Source organism: Tachysurus fulvidraco, chromosome 1, assembly GCF_022655615.1.
Source record: "Tachysurus fulvidraco isolate hzauxx_2018 chromosome 1, HZAU_PFXX_2.0, whole genome shotgun sequence".
Taxonomy (NCBI): Eukaryota; Metazoa; Chordata; class Actinopteri; order Siluriformes; family Bagridae; genus Tachysurus; species Tachysurus fulvidraco.
Genome location: NC_062518.1, coordinates 52,154,960 through 52,175,974, shown reverse-complemented (window position 1 = coordinate 52,175,974; position 21,015 = coordinate 52,154,960). Strand labels below are relative to the sequence as shown.

Below are 21,015 nucleotides of genomic sequence, written 5' to 3'. Positions count from 1 at the left end.
AACTGAGAAGACACTTGGAGAGACAGTGTTCAGCAGAACCGAGGACGACAACAAACCTGCTCCATCTGTTGAGGACATAGCCTTTCTAAAAAAAAATGGACACAAGCGTCTATAGAAGCGATGATAACAGCTGGGTGGCCCCCCTACCGTTTAGAGAACCACGCAAGCCATTGCCAAACAACAAGGAGCAAGTCGTTAATCGTTTAACAAGTCTGCAACGAACTCTGAAAAGAAAACCTGAGATGCAGCAACAGTATGTGGAATTCATGGAAAGGATCTTTACCAATGGACATGCTGAGGTAGCGCCACCACTGAAAGAAGGGGATGAATGCTGGTACCTTCCTACATTCGGGGTTTATCATTCCCAAAAACCCAATCAGATCAGGGTGGTCTTTGATTCCAGTGCTCGATACTCCGGCATCTCTCTCAATGATGTGCTCCTCACAGGGCCCGACCTCAATAACTCCCTTGTTGGCGTCCTGCTACGCTTTCGGAAAGAGAAGGTTGCAATCCTAGCGGACATTCAGCAGATGTTCCATTGTTTCTTGGTACATGAAGACCATCGTAACTTTCTCCGTTTTCTATGGTACAAGGACAATGATGTGAACAAGGAAATTATTGAGTATCGAATGAAGGTCCATGTCTTCGGTAATCGACCATCTCCTGCCGTGGCCATTTACGGACTGCGGAGAGCCATCAGAGAAGGTGCACAGGAGCATGGTGCCGATACAGTCAAGTTCGTGGAGAGACATTTCTATGTTGATGATGGTTTGTTATCTGTACCATCCGAAGCTGAGGCAATCGACTTGCTCAAAAGAACACAGGCCTCACTAGCTGAATCAAACCTCCGTCTGCACAAGTTTGCTTCGAACTCTCAGACAGTTATGGAAGCCTTTCCGCCAGAAGATTGTGCCCCAGTAATCAAGGACCTAGACCTAAGTGGAGAAACTTCGCCCACACAACGGAGTTTAGGTCTGCTATGGGAGATCACGATCGACACATTCACTTACTCTGCATCAACAATTACCAAACCATTCACCCGGCGTGGTGTCCTCTCCACTGTAAACAGTGTTTTTGATCCTTTGGGTCTGCTGGCACCCGTCACGATCCAGGGAAGAGCCCTTCTCAGAGAACTTACCTCTGAACAGCCTGACTGGGACACACCTCTCTCTGAGAATGAATTAAGCAAATGGCAAGCCTGGAAAGATTCTCTCCAAGACCTAGATCGGCTTCATGCTCCACGTGCATACACAACAACCTCACTAGTCGAAACAGTGCACACAGAATTGTGTGTATTCTCAGATGCATCTACCAAGGCCATAGGTGCTGTGGCATATCTGAAAGCACTTCAGAAAGATGGACAAGTAGAAGTAGGATTCGTCATGGGCAAGGCAAAATTAGCACCCCTGTCTGAACCTACAATCCCAAGGCTCGAGCTCTGTGCTGCGGTCTTAGCAGTAGAGATGGCAGATCTCATTAAGGACGAGCTGGATCTGGAGCTAAATGATATAAAGTTCTTTACCGACAGCAAAGTGGTGCTCGGCTACATTTACAATGAGTCAAAACGATTCTATGTGTATGTCCACAACAGAGTTCAACGCATCCATCAGTCCTCAAAACCTGAGCAGTGGCACTATGTGCGCACAGAAGAAAACCCTGCAGATCATGCATCACGATCTTTACCTGCACTATGCTTGGCACAGAGTTCATGGTTTACAGGTCCCTCCTTCCTGCGTCAGCCACCTCCAAAAAAGACACAAACGACTGAGATGTTCGAACTAATTGCACCCGAAAATGACCCAGAAATACGACCACAAGTACAAACATGTATTACTAACCTGAAAGAACCAGAGTTTACCTCTTACCGATTCCAGCGGTTCTCCACCTTCACCTCCCTATTAAGAGGAATATCATTTCTAGTTCACATAGTAAAATCCTACAATCACACCAACCAACACAGCAAATGCAAAGGTTGGCACAGATGTGACTTACACCGTACTCCAGACGAAATTAACCAAGCAAGGAATGTTATCCTTAAAGCAACACAAAGGGCTACATTTGCAAACGAACTGACGGCCCTCCAAGGTAACCAAGCCGTACCCAAAAGTAGTCGCTTAAGGAAACTCAGTCCAATCTTGGAGGACAACTTAATTTGTGTTGGAGGACGACTAAAGTACTCTGAGCTTGCAACTGCAGAAAAGAAACCAATAATTCTCCCCAAAGATAGCCACATATCATTATTGCTCATTCGACATCACCATGAGCAAGTGAAACATCAAGGCCGTCACCTGACAGAAGGAGCTATCAGAGCAGCGGGACTGTGGATCCTGGGAGGCAAGTCATTAATTAATTCAGTACTTCACAAATGCATAACCTGTCGCAAGCTGCGTGGAAAGTTGGAAGAACAACACATGTCAAACCTGCCACCTGAACGTCTAAAGGTCTGCCCTCCATTTACATATGTGGGGCTCGACGTATTTGGACCGTGGTCTGTCACAAGCAGACGCACCAGAGGAGGACATGCGGAGAGCAAGCGGTGGGCCATCATGTTCTGCTGCATGAGTTCAAGAGCAGTGCACATCGAGGTCATTGAATCAATGGACACGTCGAGTTGCATAAATGCTCTCAGGCGCTTCTTTGCACTCAGAGGCCCTGCTAAACAGCTCCATTCCGATTGCGGTACCAATTTCATTGGAACGTGTAAGGAGCTCGGAATGGACAAAGTGGTGCAGAAGTACCTCAGCGAGCAAGGATGCAGCTGGGAATTCAACCCACCTCACAGTTCTCACATGGGAGGCTCGTGGGAGCGCCTGATAGGCATTGCCAGAAGAATCCTAGATTCAATGTTTCTCCAGCTGAAAACACGTTTAACCCACGAAGTTCTTTGCACACTAATGGCAGAAGTTACTGCTATCATAAATGCACGACCACTCGTACCCGTGTCTGCAGACCCAGAACAGCCATTCATACTTTCACCATCTATGCTCCTCACACAGAAGACAGGAGTTCCGCCTCCTCCCGGGGACTTTACGGACAAGGACTTGTACACAAATCAATGGAGACAAGTTCAGGCTCTCGCAAACCACTTCTGGACCCGCTGGAGACGAGAATACTTACCTTGCTTACAGCACAGGCCAAAATGGACGGTACCTCGCAGAAACCTACAAGTCGGAGATCTGGTTCTGCTCAGGGACAAGCAGACATCTCGCAACTGTTGGCCCATGGCCAGAATTTCAGCCATATTTCCTGACAAGGACGGCCATGTAAGAAAGGTTGAAGTCACCACGACTGACCAAGGCAATATAGAAACCTTTCTAAGGCCAATTGTAGAGGTCGTCCTTCTTCTACCGAAAGACTGATCTAGGGACTAAGGTTTAGCACTTTTACAAGTTCATAGTGACCTTACATAGGTCAGGCGGGGAGTGTGTTGTCCTGTAAGGACTTTAATATTTATATGTGTGCTTTAAATATTTTTGATAAATATTCCTCTATAAAAATGTAAAGTTTATAATTACTTTATCTACTTAATTTGTAAAAATATATGGTTCGTTTTATGCGATGTCACTTCCGGTTTTGCTACTTCCGGTTTCGCCACTTCCGGTTAGCGCTCAGTGCTCAATCTTGCAATGAAACCGGCATGGCGTGCTCTTTATAGTATCCAGCGCATCCACTAAAAACATCATAGAGGCAATGCCGTAAGTTCATTAATACGATATCACACACGTTAAAGATCATATATTAGAGATTATTTGTTCTAAAAGGCGATGTTTTATGTGCCGTTAAAAATGGTTGTAACCACCCTGTTTAAGCTTTAGCGATGCTAATAGCAAATAGCAGTTTGTCTTTGTTAATTTATAATGCAATGTTAGCCAAGACTCTGAATATTGTTGTTTTGTCTTATTGCAGTTTTCACCGTACAATGTAAATGAGAGAGTGACAGTAAAGGGTAAATCTTACTACGACTCTGTCTTCATTGGCTACGGTTTAACTCTGTGTTTAGTCAGCGTTCCAACTCACAGCAGCGTCTCAACTTCCTCCGCAAACTGAGAAGAGCCAGCGCCATGCCACCCATCATGCACACCTTCTACAGAGGCACCATTGAGAGCATACTATCGAGCTGCATCACTGTGTGGTACGGTGCTTGCAACGCATCCTGCCGGAAGACACTACAGCGCATAGTGAGAGCAGCTGAGAGGATTATTGGTGTTTCTCTCCCCTCCCTCCAGGACATTTACGCGACCCGTCTCACCCGAAAAGCCCTCTGCATTGCAGGTGATCCCACCCACCCATTACACAGCTTCTTCAGTCTGCTGCCATCAGGGAGGAGACTGCGGAGTCTCCGGGCCAGGACCAACAGATTGAAGGACAGCTTCATTCATCAGGCTATCAGGAAGCTGAACTCACTCTCAAACTTGCCTCCACTTCTCTTTTCTGCCACAGGCTCCACAGATCTATGAAGCCAACACTCCCCTTCAGATCCCACATCCCCAAGGACCTTCCACTCCCCCTCCCACTAACATAAGGAAACATGCACCAGTCACTTTGTGCAGTATTGGTCTGCCTATTCTCCACTGCATCTACATATGCTTTGCACTTTATTTAAATCTCATTGCTAATATTTTGCCCCTTGGGACTGAGAGAAATACCTTTTTCGATTTTTTTTTGTGTATATACTGTACATGTGAAAGAGTTGACAATAAAGAAAAACTTGAACTTAATTTGTATAGGAATGCAGAAAAGGTCTGCAGGAGGTTTAAAGGTGTTAACACTAATAGTGTCTCCTTTTGTTTATTTGGGTTGTTTTTCACATGCTTTAATTGAGAATGATAAATTATTATTGTTTTAGTTTAACATAAACACTCAGATAATAAAATAATTCGGTTTTATATTTTTAGCTGTCGGTTGCTAATCAAAGAAACTTATTTGAATATTTTCGGGTGCTCTGATTGGTCAGCAAAGGTCCTTCACTTATGTCACTTACCATCGCATGGAAATGACATCACACAATAATGCTGTAAGGAGTTTTTGCATAAATATCTACACTAGATGTCGCCTTGGGTACGGCAGTACATTGGAACGAATGCGTCAATAGAGCCGCCATCTTGGTACAGGGGACCCCCTCCTCTTAATGCATCAGCGTCAATGTAGGCAAAGAAATAAAAATCACCATGAATCGTCATGAATGCCATTTTCTAGTTTTTTTGGTTTATTCCTGTCCTGCAATACTTTTGCCAAATTAAATAAGTATGTACTAAAGTCACATAAACCAAAAAAAAAAGTTTGATTTTGAGGCTGAACTTGTGTGTTACACTGCCAAGCTAACTGGTGACATCCTTCCAGGACTGTCAGCTGAGTTAACCATTTGTTAACCAGAGTATAAACCTTTGCACATGGTGTTGTCTCAACTTTTGAAAGGCACAGACAACCAGTGAAATTAAGCTAAAGTAATTGTTGTCTATGCCATCTTGAGTCTCAACAATGTGAACACGAAGAACAAATATGTCATATTATACAATTTTTTTAATTAACATACGATAAAAAAATCCAAGCCTTTTTCAGGCATAATGTCATTAAATATGTCCTTAAGTGAAGTAACTTGATAAAAGAGCATTCTGCTTGTATTAAGTTCAGGACAATCTAATAAAAATTCTTTAGGAATCCCTAGGCTGGTTTTGCTCACTCACGTGGCCCAGGTGTTTCTGGCGGTGCAGAAAGATGTGAAGGACGGATGGTTATATATCAGCTTACAGAAATCATATGGTTATATATCAGCTTACAGAAATCATATGATTATATATGAGCTTACAGAAATCATATGGTTATATAACAGCTTACAGAAAACATACTTTTATATATCATCTTAGAGAAATCTTACAGTTATATATCAGCTTTGAAAAATCCTAAGACCAGCAGAACTGGTCTTATTCAAAAATTGTGCTTTGTTGAGAATGTTGGTAAAACACATGGATTTATATGGTCATATCCTCATTAATTACATCCATATATCTCCTCTTTGGCCTTCCTCTTTGCCTCCTGCCTGGCAACTCCATGTCCAACATTCTCCTACCGATATACTCACTGTCCCTCCTCTGAACATGTCCAAACCATCTTAATCTGGCCTCCCTAACTTTGTCCTCCAAATGTCAAACATGAGCTGTCCCTCTGATGTACTCGTTCCTAATCCTGTCCAACCTTGTCACTCCCAAAGGGAACCACAACATCTTCAGCTCGGCTACCTCTAGCTCAGACTCCTGTCTCTTTTTAGTGACACGGTCTGTAATGCCAAAAAAAATAAATAAAATGCCCATGAACCTAGAAGTGAACCAGAAGCGGTAGTATTCCAGGGAAGGTTCCCTCTGGTGGGTCAGAGGGGAATCGCAGGGTCCGTTGTTACCCGGAAATTTGAGCAAGAAAATGCATTACATTGAATCCCAGTGAAAATAGAAAAAAATAGAAAATACATCTAATAAAACAAGTTTGCATAAGCACAGATTAATACACTCCAAACCACAAAACAAAGAAACTCGATGATCACCATCATGCCATTTCCTGTTTTTGACTGTGACGCATACGAACTTCCTCCATCTCCATTCTCTTGACATCGCCGCCATCTTATATCTGACAGACCATCGTAGATTTTGTTCCATGACTTCTACATAAAAATACAAAAGCAAGGTAAAGTAAAACTTATAATTTACTTTAATTATGAGTACAATTTCTTTTGTTCCTACCTTCTTTTTTGACAATATACTCAGACCTATATACCTGTGACAAAATTTGGCACTAGATTCACTCTGTGTCAAAGTGAACCAGTTCTCTCTCTCATATGTGATACAGAATGAATTAATGGTATTAGTTTTAGTTTCAAAGATGAGTAACTTGTGACCGCGTCAGGGATTTTTTTTTCTAGCAGCAGTTAAAAAAAAAACACTGTGGAAAACATCCAGTCAAGTCAAGTCAAGTCAAGTCACTTTTATTGTCACATCACCACAGCACATGTGCCTTGCTGAGTGAAATTCTTAGGCACAAACTCCAGAAATTGCAGAAATAATTATACAGATAATGAATTGACAGGTGAAAATGTGCAATTTGCTCATACATATGTCAGTACAATATGTGTGTACAATATGTACAATTAACAAACAGATAATGAAATCAACAAGTTAAAATGTGCACTATGCTCATACATATAGTCAGTACACACAGTGTACTATTGGGCATAATTACAGTAGCACTGCACATTATATGTGTGTGTGTGTGTGTGTGTGTGTGTGTGTGTGTGTGTGTGTGTGTGTGTGTGTGTGTGTGTGTGTGTGTGTGTGCAAATATACGTAAATATATTATATATAAAAAATTTAAAGTGCAACAGATTGTACGGGTACAGAAGTGTCATGGATGTGCATCGTATGGTATCCAGTCATACAGATAGATTATTGTATTATTGTATTAAATGCAGTGTGTATGTATAGTCCAGTGTGTATAAATGTAGTGAGTATGTATAGTATAAAAAAAAAAAGCTATCCCTCAGTCGTCTAATGCGGGATCGAATGCTGCGGAGGCGTCTTCCTGAGGGAAGCAGAGAAATCAGTCTGTGGGACGGGTGGCTGAAGTCATTGATGATCCTCCGGGCTTTCCTTATACACCACCTGGTGTAGATGTCCTGGAGGGAGGGAAGCTCACCTCCAACAATGTGGCTGGCAGTTCGCACAATTCTACACCTGAACCATGTTCTGAGGATGCTGGGGCTCATTCCAAACTTCCTCAGCCGTCTCAGGAAGAAGAGGCGTTGATGTGCCTTCTTCAGCACTGCGTCAGTGTGTATGGCCAAGGTGAGATCCTCACTGATGTTAACACAGAGGAACTTAAAGCTGCTCATCTGCTCCACAGGTGTCTTGTCGATGGTGATGGGTTTGTGTTCTCTGCTGAAAATCTCCTGCTGGTCTCCTGAAATCCACCACCCACTCCTTGGTCTTGTCAATGTTGAGTGAGAGGTGGTTCTCCTGACACCATTTAGTCAGAATGCTCACCTCTTCTCTGTAGGCCGTCTCATCGTTGTTGGTGATCAGGCCTATCACCGTTGTGTTGTCAGCGAATTTGACGATGACGTTGGAGCTGTGTGGCTGTACAGTCATGTGTGTACAGGGAGTTACAGGGGAGGGCTGAGGACACAGCCCTGAGGAGCACCAGTGTTGACAGTCAGGGGGATGAAGAGTTGCTGCCCATTCTTACCACCTGCCTGTCAGGAAGATCAGAATCCGTAACAGATCAGATCTGTTTAGTCCCAGAGTCTGGAGCTTCGCAACAAGTGTGGCAGGCATTATGATGTTAAATGCTGAGCTGTAGTCCACAAACAGCATTCTCACATAGGTGTTCTTATTTTCCAGGTGGGAGAGAGCAGTGTGTAGAGTGAAAGCAATGGCATCATCTGTGGAACGGTTGCTATGATATGCAAACTGTAGCGGATCCAGTGAGGCAGGCAGCACAGAGCAGATGTAATCTCTGATGAGTCTCTCAAAACACTTGCTGAAGATGGGTGTGAGAGCTACTGGCCTCCAGTCATTTAGGCATGTGATTTTGTTTTTCTTAGGTATGGGCACAATGGTGGATTTTTTTAAAGCACGATGGAACCACAGACAGACAGAGGGCGAGGTTGGAAATGTCTGAAAAAATGCCGGCTAGTTAGGATGCGCATGCTCGGAGCACACGGCCTGGGATGCCATTAGGACCCGCAGCCTTGCGGATGTTTACCCGTCGGAAGGATTGAGTTACATCCACGACAGAGACGGAGAGTGCACTGACATGTCCTGCAGCCGCGGGAGCGCTCTCTGTGTGGGTGGGGTTGTGAGCCCCGAAACGAGCATAAAAGTTATTAAGCTCATCCGGTAGAGAGGCAGCAATGTTCACAGTAGCAGGTTTACTGTATTCCCTTTAAAATTGATGGTGTTATTGATGCCCTGTCACATGCTTCTTGCATCGTTGGTGTTGAATTGCTCTTCAACATTGTTTTTATATTGTCTTTTTGCAGCTCTGATGGATTTCCTGAGATCATAACTGGCTTGTTTACGATCATCAGGATTCCCGGATTTAAAAGCGGATGTCTGCGCTGACAGGGCTGCTCGAACATCGCTATCAATCCACGGTTTGTGGTTGGGGTAGATGCAGATTGTTTTTGTCAGCATAACATCTTCTACACACTTTTATTTTTTATTAAATACTTGAAAAAACAGAAGAAGAAACTAACAACAATTGTCATCATTGACATGTAACAATAAAACAATATGCCAGAGTCCAACAGTCTTTCAGTCCACCTGATGAAACACGTTACAGTATCTTAGTACGCCTCTATGTCGTCCTCAGACGCTGCCCAGAACATGTCCCAGTCCACGTGATCAAAACAGTCCAGTAGTATAGCCTCTGATTGGTCCGACCAGCATTGAATTGTCCTGAGGGTGGGTGCTTCCCATTTCAGTTTCTGCCTATAAGCAGGCAGGAGCAGGATGGACGAATGATCCGATTTGCCGAAAGGTGGGTGGGGGAGGGATTTGTAGGCTTCCCGGAAGGGATAGTAGCAGTGGTCCAGTACACGATCACCACACGGTGTTGATGGTGATGTGTTTGAAATATTTGAGAGCTATCGTTCTGAAGTTGGCTTTGTTAAAGGCCCCCGTAACTGGGTACGTGGTTTCCTGCTCACTTATATTCCAATACAGTTCCTTGAGTGCCTGGTCTGTGTTGACTTGAGGAGGAATGTAAACAGCTGTGATTATGACCGCTCTAAATTCCCTTGGCAGCCAGAATGGTCGACACTGAAGCATATGAAATTCCAGATCAGGGGAGCAGAAGGATTTAATAGAGTGTAGGTTCCTTTTATCACACCACCTTTGCTTTTCCCTGTAAGCTCTTTTGTCCTGTCCGAGCGGATCATTCTAACACATTAGCTTTTAATGCTAACAATCACGAACTACATACTTTGGTGATGAGTTTACCTTGCATGCTTTGGGGGACAGATGACTCAGTGTGAAATTTAGTCAAACCTGAAATGCTAAATATTAAAAATGTCCTGAGGCTTGACTAAAGATATCATGAGTTAAATTCCTATGTTCACCAAGCTTCCATTACTGGGCCCCTGAGCAAGGCCCTTAAGCCCCAATTGCTCAGTTGTATAAAATACGTTAAAATGTAAGTCTCTATTTATAAGGGTGTCTGCCAGATTCAGTAAATGCTGTCTAATGATGTTGGCCTAAATGACTATGAAATAAATAGTATATCCAGAATGAAGTGTTCAGTTGAAAAGTTATACAAAGATATATTTGTATTATTTAGCTTCTAACACCGACATCTTTTCACAGATTATAGTTTAAGACGCATTTCCATGTGCATCTAAGCCCAGGAAGAAAAATGACTTCTGTCAGAAGCTGAGAAGGTAAAGTAAAAAATTACAATAAGTCCGAGTTCTGAAAAGCCTTCTGTAGCTTTACAGTGACGTAATTATACTGACGTATGTGTTTTCGGATTGCGTAGGAAACCCTTCCGCTCTCCCACTAAGGAAAGTGTCCTAGTTTGCACGGGTTAGTTTGAAAACACAAGATCAACTATCAGAGTTGGTCTTACCTTGAATGCAGGTGTCCTTCAAAGTCCCCTCAGTCTTCTAACAAAGGATCCTCTTCAAGTTCTTCTACCTAATCTATTGTTTGAATCTTTAGATGAAGGAGGCACAATGGGAGGCCTTGTTTTTAATTAAAAGTAGTGTAATACAGATAAATGTGTGTAATATACAGTATGCTTTTCATCTATGTTTACAGTCAAAATAAGCAATATTAATTTTATCAATTCTATTACAGGAGAATACATGATTATAAGAAAAAGAAAAGCAGTTCTCTTGAACGTCTGAAAATGAAACATAATAAAACATAATGCATTATAATCTTCTTTTCTTTTGGAATCTTCTTCCAGTCTTGTCCCTTCTCTTTGTATTATCTATTTCCGTCTGTCTTCTGACGGATAAGTTAAAATTGGTTGTGGTGTACCTTTATATTTGTTATTATTTATTTGCTGACTCCATCCCCTACATGCCAGTGTTTCACAACACCCCCTCTTGGAGTTTCAGAAGCTCTCCTAGCCTGATACTCATCCTCATCTTTTATTTGCCACTGAAGGTTGGCCCCTTGTCTTTTATATCTCAAAGTAATTATAGAGTCAATGTCCCAGTGAACTGAGTCTACCGGAAGTCATTATCCATCTAGCATTCACCCAGTAAAGGATCAAATAACAGTCTCTTTTTAGCAATGCAATTTCATCCCAACTTTCACCCTCATCATTCCACATAGATTTGTCAATTTGATATTTGTATTATTTAGATCCTGGTTTCACAAAAATCTGCGTTCTGCGATCTTCGATGAAGAGTGACTGAGTGTGTGTCAGTGTTGGGTTTTATACTTTATGCATAAGCAGCTCCCTGCGTTCTTCACCTTGACCCCGATGAATTTAAGACCTCCTCGAGCTGAAAATTCGCAAACACCTGACACATTGTACCCAACATTGCATGCATTTCATTGTTATTGTTAAAGTTATTATAGTTCCTATCATAACAACAATAATCCACCACCATTTTATGATTATTCCCCAAATTGTCTCGACCTCTGTTTCTGTCATGATTAGAATGTCATCAATATACACAAAAGTCTTTTAAGATTTCTATCATTGCTGCCTGAAATAGGTTTGGGCTGTTTATGATTCCCTGTGGGAGTCTAGTATATACATATTGGTTCTGTTCCCATGTGAATGTGGTTTTATCCTGCGATTCTACCCTGGACATGACCAATATCCATTAGCTAAGTCTATTTTTGACAGGAATTTTCCTGTTCCTAATCCATTTGTGGTGTCATGTGCATTTATTAAGTATCTAGTATCAGGTACTGTTACTTTACATAATGCCTTGTAATTAGTTACTAATCTCCAGCCTCCATCTGGTTTTGCTACTGCTTGTATAGGTGCATTAGTGGATGTAAATCAATGTAAACACTCCTTTTCTCATCAGATTTAGTAAAGCCCTTGTCTTGTGGGGCTGACTTGTATGTCTTATGAAAGAATGTGTCATGATTAGCCTTGGCCTGTCTGTAATAATATTTGCGATGTGGAAGTTTCGGGGCCTGCTTCCCTTTCTGCATGAAGAACTGATCTTTACTCTTATCCTTCTCTCCTCCTTTTTCTTTAATCAAGGCCAACTTTCTGTCATATATTATCCCTTCACTGAGGATAGTGCTCATGGGAGTTTCTGGTCCCATTAAGAGGAAAGAATTAAGGCCTTTGACCTTCACTTCCTCATGTATTTCTCCTATAATTTCTAAAATAGTCTGTCTCTTTGTACCTCTTTTCTTTTGTTAGGAATATGGTTAGGCCATGCTCCTGTATTATTTTCTCAATTTTTGCCTTTTCCTTTTTATGAGGGTTTCATAGAATTAGTTCATTTTTTTATGTCATTAGTTCAGTGTTCCATTTTGGCACTATTTTGTGCAATAACAGCTGATTTATCAATTCTGTTGGTGTATCCAGCATTTGTCCTGCTTTAAGCAGTTGATTAGCTTTCTATGCTTGGATTGAATGAGTTTAGTTCAAACCACAATAAGCAAAAATGTATTCTATGGAATTAAATTATTTTATTTTATTTTACTGAATGTATAACTCTTTGTTTTACAGATATATTTAAGAATCACTTTGTTGAGGCTTTTTTATGTGAGCCCTTGTGGAATAAAGACCTGAAATGTGTATCTCTAAAATGGACTTTTTGCTAAAGTTTATATCAGAAAAGAAGTAGGAGAATCTGATTAACTTATGGTTCCTAAAGACTCATTTGTGAATCATTGTATCACTTTCAGTAATGTTGTCTCATAATGTAAACAACTATTGAATTTACAGTGTAAAAAATGCAATGTTCAATAGATAACTTGTACACAGTTATAGCTTTCAAATCAGCTGAAGTTTCAAATTTAAAAGACTATGGCTTTATCATACAGATTGTACAAAACACCACATCACTGAGTAACATATTTTCACCCACATTTCCTTTGAGGTCACATGATCTGTAACCTGCTCTTTGGGTGCTTCTTTGAACAGGAAGTCAGACAACATGACGTCTTTGACAGCGGAGAGCTTAAAAGTGATTTACAATGGAAATATTTTTTGAAAGGTAAAGATTACGATTTAGAATAAGAATAAGATATTGCTATGAAATAGAATCTATACAAAGTTTTAGAGACACTTATTACAGTCCTAATTATAGAACCGTAATCACTAGGCTAGTCTCAACATGTTAGCATCTTTTAGTTTTCTAGCATGCAAAATTTAAGATCTTATCTCATAAATAATGTGTATTAAATATGAGAAGTTTCAGTTGTGCAGTGAGTTGTGATGACTTTTTGGTTCCCTTTTTAGTTTTTTTAATGCGTAGACACAAATGCTGTGAGAAGACGGGCTGAAATAGGAGAAAACCGGGTGCTAAATCACAACAAGCTAGAAAGTAAACATGTCACCTTAATGCTCTAGTTATTACAGAACAAAAACACTTCAATGAGTCGGCATGTTGGAGGTTTTGGGGACGGTTGAAATTTGGGGGTGTCAGCTTTTGGTCACAGCAGGCATCGTTGTGTTATTAATCCATTTAATATTGCAATTTTTAGAGAACACTTAAGTCTCATCAACAAAGTTAGATGCTAGTGAGCACAATGCTAGTTAGCACAGATTTTCTCGTATTCATGATTTAACACTCTAAATTCTGCATGCTAGACTAAACTAGTGTTTGTGGTTCTATAATAAGGCTCAGCTTTACATTTTCTGTATTAACTGTTCTGAATCTCTCTGGTTTTTATGTTTTTTTGTAGAATCAAGTTGCTGATTAAAGACAACTCTGCTATCAAAGAAGGCTCAGATCGATATTCTAACACTTGCGTCCTGGACACTGTTCTAACTACCTTTCATATAGCTTATAAATGCTGTCCAAATGTAGCAGATCTTTTAAAAAGAAATGACTTTTTCAGACACCTTATTTCTTTGTTAGACAATAAAAAGTATGATGAGGCTCGGACATTCTGTGTAACTGAGCTAAATCATGGAAAAGTCGACCTTTTTGGCAACGTCGAAGAATATTTCCCACTTTTCGAAAAACTGGTGTGGCCAGAAAGCTCTCCAAAGGATTGTGAAATAATCAGGTAAGTGTATAAGCAAATTTAAAGCAAAATTATTGTCCTTTTAAATAAAATATAAAAAACCTTACTTTTAATGGAGATAATTGATTGGGAAACAGTTTACAATAACAGAAAGTGAATAATCATGCATTAATCATCAATTAATACTGACTTCATTATGAACTACTGAGGAGTTAAGACATGTATAATCATGAACTAATGGAGAGTTAACCATAACCGTGAAGTGATGCAGGAAATAATGACTGCCTTAAGCACATGTCATTACATGTTTATTAGTTAACATATTAATTAACATGTAGAGGTAAAGTAAATTTGCTTTATAAGAAACGATATTAATGAAAAGGGCACGTATTAGTACGACATTGAGATTTAAAGATAAAGGCATGACACAAAATGGGTTGAGATTAAAATTTTGGTGTACATTATTATTAGGTCTTTCTAGATTTGATAAAGGGGATCAGGTTAATTTATGAAAAAATAATCCAGTGCCATCCACTGAGGTGCAATTCATTTCTGTGTAGATTTGGTTTATCTCTCTGTATCAATTATTACAGTATATTAAATAACAAACGTGGACTAACATGTACTTAATATATTCATTATTCATGCATGAATTCATGAGATTTGCTCCACAGTTAAGGATTAATTGTCAGGACTCAGCCCAGACTTTGGCCATGTGCATTTGTTGTGTTGTGTGTCACATGTCTGCCCTGCACTCGTCTCTTCCTCCCTGCCTCTGCACACCTGTCCCTCATGTGTCTAATTACTATTATTAGTATTTAGTTGAGCCGCATTGCCTTGAGCAGCGCGGAATCCTTTGTTTTGTCCTGTTGTCTTTTGTTGTCGTCCTGTCTCGAGTCTGTGTCTATGTTTCGTAATAAATCCTGTTTATTTTCGCTGTCCTGCATTTGGGTCTCTTTTATCCCCACCTTGCTGACATTAATTCAAGTATTAGTGCAGAGTTATTCAGGTACTATTCTGTGTTACCTTGTATTTTAGCTTGTTTAAGGAGTAAGATTTGTTTACTTTAGCATGTGTGTTATATCTCTTTTTTCTGCATGTAATGTGATTTTTGTCTTTACAGGGAGCTTAAGAAAGTTGGAAGTGTTTTTGTTTTGGGCGACCCGTCTGATCCACCTCTAATTCTGGTTCCTGTTGCAGTTCCCAATGTTCCAATTATTGAACCGCCACCAAATGTTAATGATGAAGAGAAAAAAAGGTCATTGTATAAATACACAAAAAAATTTTTACATAGCAAAACATAGGAGATGTTACATGGAAGTTTGAAAGTCTAGTTTTTTCTCTTTATCCCTAACATGTCCCCTGACCAGTGTATTTATCTTTCTTCTAGGAATTTTGCCTGTATTTTTTTACTGATGGGGAAAGATAAGCACATGACTATGTGTTTCCAGTCCTCTGAAATCACATGGCATTTATATGACAATGATCCAAATGAGCCATCATTTCGGCCCTTTAATCGTGACCATTTAAAATACTACATGACTTGTTTGGCGGTATATGTCAACATAACCCAGTTAGAAGAATATAAAGGTAAGTGTTGTGTTTAAATCTCATTTTTGGGTTTGGGATGTGTTTAATTCTCTGAACCACCAAGGGTAGTAAAAATCACCTTATTACCCTCTCGTACAAGCTGAGACCTACCAACAAAGTCATGAAGTGATGTATGACACGGTATTTGCTATAGTCATCATCTGGAACTTAACAGCTACATATAATCTGTTTTCAAAAATATTTGCCTTGAAGGGCATTTTTCATACATTTCTATATGATGGTTCATGAATGTATCAAGACCATTCAGCTTGGGGAGAGGCACAGGAATGGCCTCTTAATAAACATAGAAATTTAAGTTATAAACCCTGACTCAGGAGTCTCTAAACACTATAAAGCTCAATTTATTTGCACTGGTTGGATCAATGACTCTTGGGAGAGCTGCAGTTTTTGCTGCTTGGCAAAGAAGTGCACATAACCATGTGTTTAAGATTCTCCAGAAACAACTGGAAGCTCTATTACAACGATCAAACTAAACCTTCTTTTCAGTATTTTCCGTTCAAAAAGATTTTAGATTATGACATATGCATGGCTGGATACGTCAACCTAATCCAAGCGCAGAAATATAAATTTGGCATGAGTTTTCACTTTTCATGAGTTTTCACATGAGTTTTCACTGTTCTTATCCACTGAAGGTAGTGAGAATAACCTCATCAACCTCTTGAGCACATACAAGCTGAGATCTGAACACAAAATCATAAAGTGATGTTTGATGCAGTATTTGCAATCAATTTTGCGACCATACAAACATCATTCCTTTCCTGTTCTCAGCTTGTATACTTCTCAGCCTACATGGAGATAAAAAATATGACCAATCCTCCAAAGTTGGAGGCTTCTATTATTGTCAGTGATCTTTATTGTCAGTGATCAGTGAACTTCTTCGTCAAGATCTGTTGCACTACTTGATTCCCAGAATGTTCATTTTGTTTAGGGATTGCAGACTTACAGTAAGTACTAAAGTTGTGTGTAGGTTCCTAAAATGTAAGTGGCCTTTATTTCAAATAATGTATCATACATCACTTCATGAATGTCACACAGTGTGCATGTGCACAAGAACCTAACCAGGTGATTTCTCCTGCTGCTGCTAGTTACATAATGAGTCACCTATACATCTGTATCCTCTAATTTCTTTAGTATACAGTGACACCCTTTTCTTTATTTCTCATTGCAGGCATTGCTGAGACTGGAGCAGGAGCAATACCTTTCGATATAGGTACAAGAAGTTCCCTGGGTGATCCAGAGCCATACACTTACTCCGTAGCTATTCCCAAGACTGGACAAGGAATGGGACCAAGGCCTTATTATTCAAACCCGCCAAATATTTCCCAAATATCTGACTACCTGGACAAGCCACGTGTTGAAATACTATCCAACAGCAGCGGTGATTCTATTTACATAAACCTAGTTATGATAGTTTTCAATTGTTTACGATCTTACTTTGGACTAAAGCGATATTTTAAGTTTTGTAGTGGCATATGTGGTACAATACGCTGGGCTCCCGCCTTGCCACCTTGTGAAATGCCTATCAATTAACAGAGTGCAGTTATGTTGCACAACTATATGATACGATACTTATAATTTGGCTGCATTTTTTTATGTTTTTCCAATGATTCGGTGGGAAGGACCCCAGGCCGATCTCCAGCCACTTTATTGATTTTATCAGTTGCTGCCTAATTCAATTGTACCATTAATTTGTTTTACTTATGGGCTCCTTGTTTCTTAATTGCAGTTTTACAATCCATGTGTATGTCATAAATAATTCAAGTACTACCTGCTCAAAAAATGGCTGTTTTTTTGATCGCTTGGATTGAATTAGTTTAATTCAAACCACAATAATTAAAATAAATTTTAATACACCGCTAATACTGTAATTAAACGGCATGAAATTCCACTAGAAATGATAAAAGGACGTTTTACAAGGCTATTGTTGACTCATTCAGTTGTCTAAGTGGTCATCACCTTTGAACATCTTACTAATGAGTCTAATGGTATCCAGGTGTTTCATCTCAAACCTGGTGGTCAGGATGGTTGAAGTAGAACTCTAGATCTATACACGAATGTGTAACCCCAGATCACCACCAGGTTTCTTAGCAACTAAAATCTAGATTTTTCAATGCAAAATGGCTGCTTTACATTGCAAAAATATATTCCACAGTCCTTCTGATTCTCACTGCACTTGTGGTTATCTACAGTATTATATGTCTACAGAGTAATCACATATAACTGTGAATCTTCTATTATTCTTGATCCAATGATTCCTTTTTCTTTTTCTCTGTAGGCATTGCCGAAACTGGAGAAGGAGTAGGTTTATCAAACGAGCATGGTGGGGATCCACCTCAACACTCCTACCCACAACAGTCGGTGGCAGACATAGAAATGGAAGATCTAAGCTGCTCTATTTCTGAGACTGGGGACAGACTGGTAAGGCCTTTCGAGCAAAGCTGTCCAGATGTGCGGCCAGATTTCAGCAACCATCAACAGCAGGTGGAAGACGTAGAAATGCCATCCTGCAGCAGTTCCGATTCGGATTAAGCATTTTGGTAACAATTTTTTAATGTCACTCTATGATGTAGAAATAGTGGTTAATGCTTTTATTACCTCTAGCCCTCATGTCTGTTACCATTACATGATCACAAGCACACCTAAGACTCTCTCTTTCTTTCTCTCTTTCTCTCTCATTCTGTTGATCTACACATCTTACACGAGCTCCGAGTTCTTGAACGTGTCTTCTTTTTGGATCTGCCTGGTCCATCTGGATGCTTCTGGATGGAGTTTCGGGAGATGGCTCCACATGGACAGCTTGGAGACCCATGGAGACCCTGTGGCTTTACTGTTGTTGTATAAATCTATAATTAATTCAGAAATTACCATAATTTCTAAGTTAATTAAAAGCTGATATTTTTAATATTCTCTATGATGTCACCTAAATGAGGATGTGTTCCCTTTTGAGTCTGGTTCCTCTCAAGGTTTCTTCCTTATATCATCTAAAGGAGTTTGTCCTTGCCATTGTTGCCTCAGGCTTGCTCATTAGGGATAAATATATATTTAATTTTAAAACGTTTTCATTTTTATTATAAATCTTTATATTTCTGTAAAACTATTTGAGACCATCTTTAAACATTATACAAATAAACTCAAATTTAATACAATTTTATGATTTGATGCAATAATTCAATTGTATCATGCATATGTTTTAATTTAATAAGCATTGTAACCTTCTTGATACTCATGGGATACCAACAAACCACTATATATATATATATATATATATATATATATATATATATATATATATATATATATATATATATATATATATATATATATATATATATATAAAATGGCATGACATTTAGGAAATTATTCATGAGAGAATTGAATGAAAAGACTGAATATATTCAGAATGGATTCTGATTTTTTTTTTTAATTTTAATTATATATACAGTACAGACCAAATGTTTGGACACCCCTTCTCATTCAAAGAGTTTTCTTTATTTTCATGACTATGAAAATTGTAGATTCACACTGAAGGCATCAAAACTATGAATTAACACATGTGGAATTATATATGTACATAACAAAAAAGTGTGAAACGACTGAAAATATGTCATATTCTAGGTTCTTCAAAGTAGCCACCTTTTGCTTTGATTACTGCTTTGCACACTCTTGGCATTCTCTTGATGAGCTTCAAGAGGTAGTCGCCTGAAATGGTCTTCCAACCGTCTTGAAGGAGTTCCCAGAGATGCTTAGCACTTGTTGGCCCTTTTGCCTTCACTCTGCGGTCCAGCTCACCTCAAACCATCTCGATTGGGTTCAGGTCCGGTGACTGTGGAGGCCAGGTCATCTGGTGCAGCACCCCATCACTCTCCTTCATGGTCAAATAGCCCTTACACAAATAGCCCTTTTATTTTTTCAAAATCAATTTGAGGGCTTTTGTGTGTTTAACTAATCTTAAGGATTCGCACAAGAGTTTAAACTCATTCATCCACTGGTTAAAGTTAGGGCTAGATTTAAACCATCTGCACTTATGAATGAAAATCTTCCCAAGACATAACAAAAATTACAAATAGAATCAAACTCTTTGTTTTGAAAAAAAGATACCAAACCTAATTATCTTTACAGTAAGGAGAGGGAGTTCAAACTCCCTAGACCATAACCAGTTTTGCATATCTCTCCAAAAAGGTTGCACCACATCACAAAAGAAGAACACATGCTCTAAATTTTCAATATTTGTTTCACAAAAAACACAATTATTCAAATCAAGATTAAATTTCAATCTTAAAAATTCGTTGGTGGGATAAATCTCATTTAAAATTTTGAAATTCACCTCTATAGCTTTAGGAGGGAGGGGTGAAGACAAATATTTTTTTCCTATTTTTTTTAATTTCAGAGTAAAACCATACAACAAACACATAAGAAATAGAGTCCATGTATAACCAGAGTCCTAGGTTAGTTACGGCCACCACCAATAGTGGTTATGATGCTTTGAGTATATCCACCTCGGCAAAGGAGCCCTGACAAGGCAAATACCGCGTCTGAATCATGGTTCCACGGGTCGGTCAGTCAGCCAGTCCGGAGGTGGGGACAAGTTCGCTAAGATAGTCCGTGATCCAACAGTAACAGATGTCCACAGTGTATAGCCACAAAATAAGAGTACCGTATTGACGAATAGTCTTCTGCTGCACGTAGCGGGAAATGAGAAATGCATGTCTTGTTCTGGATCCGTCGTAGTTCGTAAGTGTGAACCCGCAAAACCAGTCTGTTGCTTAGGGGATAATCCTCCTCGGCTTGCCATGAGGTTAACCATTGTCCAGTTTCTGGCGTAATGTGTGCATTCGTGAGTATGAGAGATAGTGGCCGTGAGTCCTCATGCTCTGTGAGCCAGTCCCCACCGGGAAAAGACGCCGGGCATTCCATCCAAGTCCGTCATGGTTCCCCCGGAAGCCGGTGGTGTATCCACTGATATATATATATATATAAAGCCATGTAAATGATAGGAATATCCAAAATGTTTTTCTTTATTAAAAAGTGAATTGCATTTCTCTAGAAAATTGTCTTGGGCTTTATATATATAATGTATAAGTTTGTTTAAAATATGTATTGGACAGTGACATTTGCCATTACTCTGTAACTTACACACGTGCACAAATAACGTTACACAATATAACCGCTCTCTCTTTTAGGGAGTAACAAGTATGTGGTGGCGATGACCATGTTTTTTTAAGAGGTGCTACCCGGAGTCGTT

At 39.7% G+C, this 21,015-nt stretch overlaps 2 protein-coding genes across 8 annotated transcripts; both read left to right on the top strand.

Annotated features, from left to right (window-relative positions):
* LOC113648627 lies at positions 1-3,956 on the top strand. Its single transcript, XM_027155890.2, has 2 exons — positions 1-3,695; positions 3,907-3,956. The coding sequence occupies exon 1, from the start codon at positions 96-98 to the stop codon at positions 3,357-3,359; it is 3,264 nt and encodes a 1,087-aa protein (XP_027011691.2). The 5' UTR covers positions 1-95; the 3' UTR covers positions 3,360-3,695; positions 3,907-3,956.
* A 1,699-nt stretch (positions 3,957-5,655) lies between these two features.
* Positions 5,656-18,682, top strand: LOC113662035. Of its 7 annotated transcripts, none has more exons than XM_047814211.1 (11): positions 5,656-6,675; positions 7,529-7,829; positions 9,026-9,139; positions 10,350-10,423; positions 13,114-13,186; positions 13,878-14,204; positions 15,286-15,420; positions 15,553-15,752; positions 16,942-17,151; positions 18,049-18,310; positions 18,477-18,682. In XM_047814211.1, exons 5-10 carry the CDS (start codon positions 13,167-13,169, stop codon positions 18,300-18,302), a joined length of 1,146 nt encoding a protein of 381 aa, XP_047670167.1. In that variant the 5' UTR covers positions 5,656-6,675; positions 7,529-7,829; positions 9,026-9,139; positions 10,350-10,423; positions 13,114-13,166; the 3' UTR covers positions 18,303-18,310; positions 18,477-18,682. The 7 variants fall into 7 exon arrangements, with proteins under 7 accessions (XP_047670167.1, XP_047670165.1, XP_027032455.1 ...); XM_047814209.1 differs by adding an exon at positions 9,711-9,856 and having other exon boundaries at positions 5,656-7,829; XM_027176654.2 differs by adding an exon at positions 9,358-9,856 and having other exon boundaries at positions 5,656-7,829.
* The last annotated feature ends 2,333 nt before the right edge of the window (positions 18,683-21,015 follow it).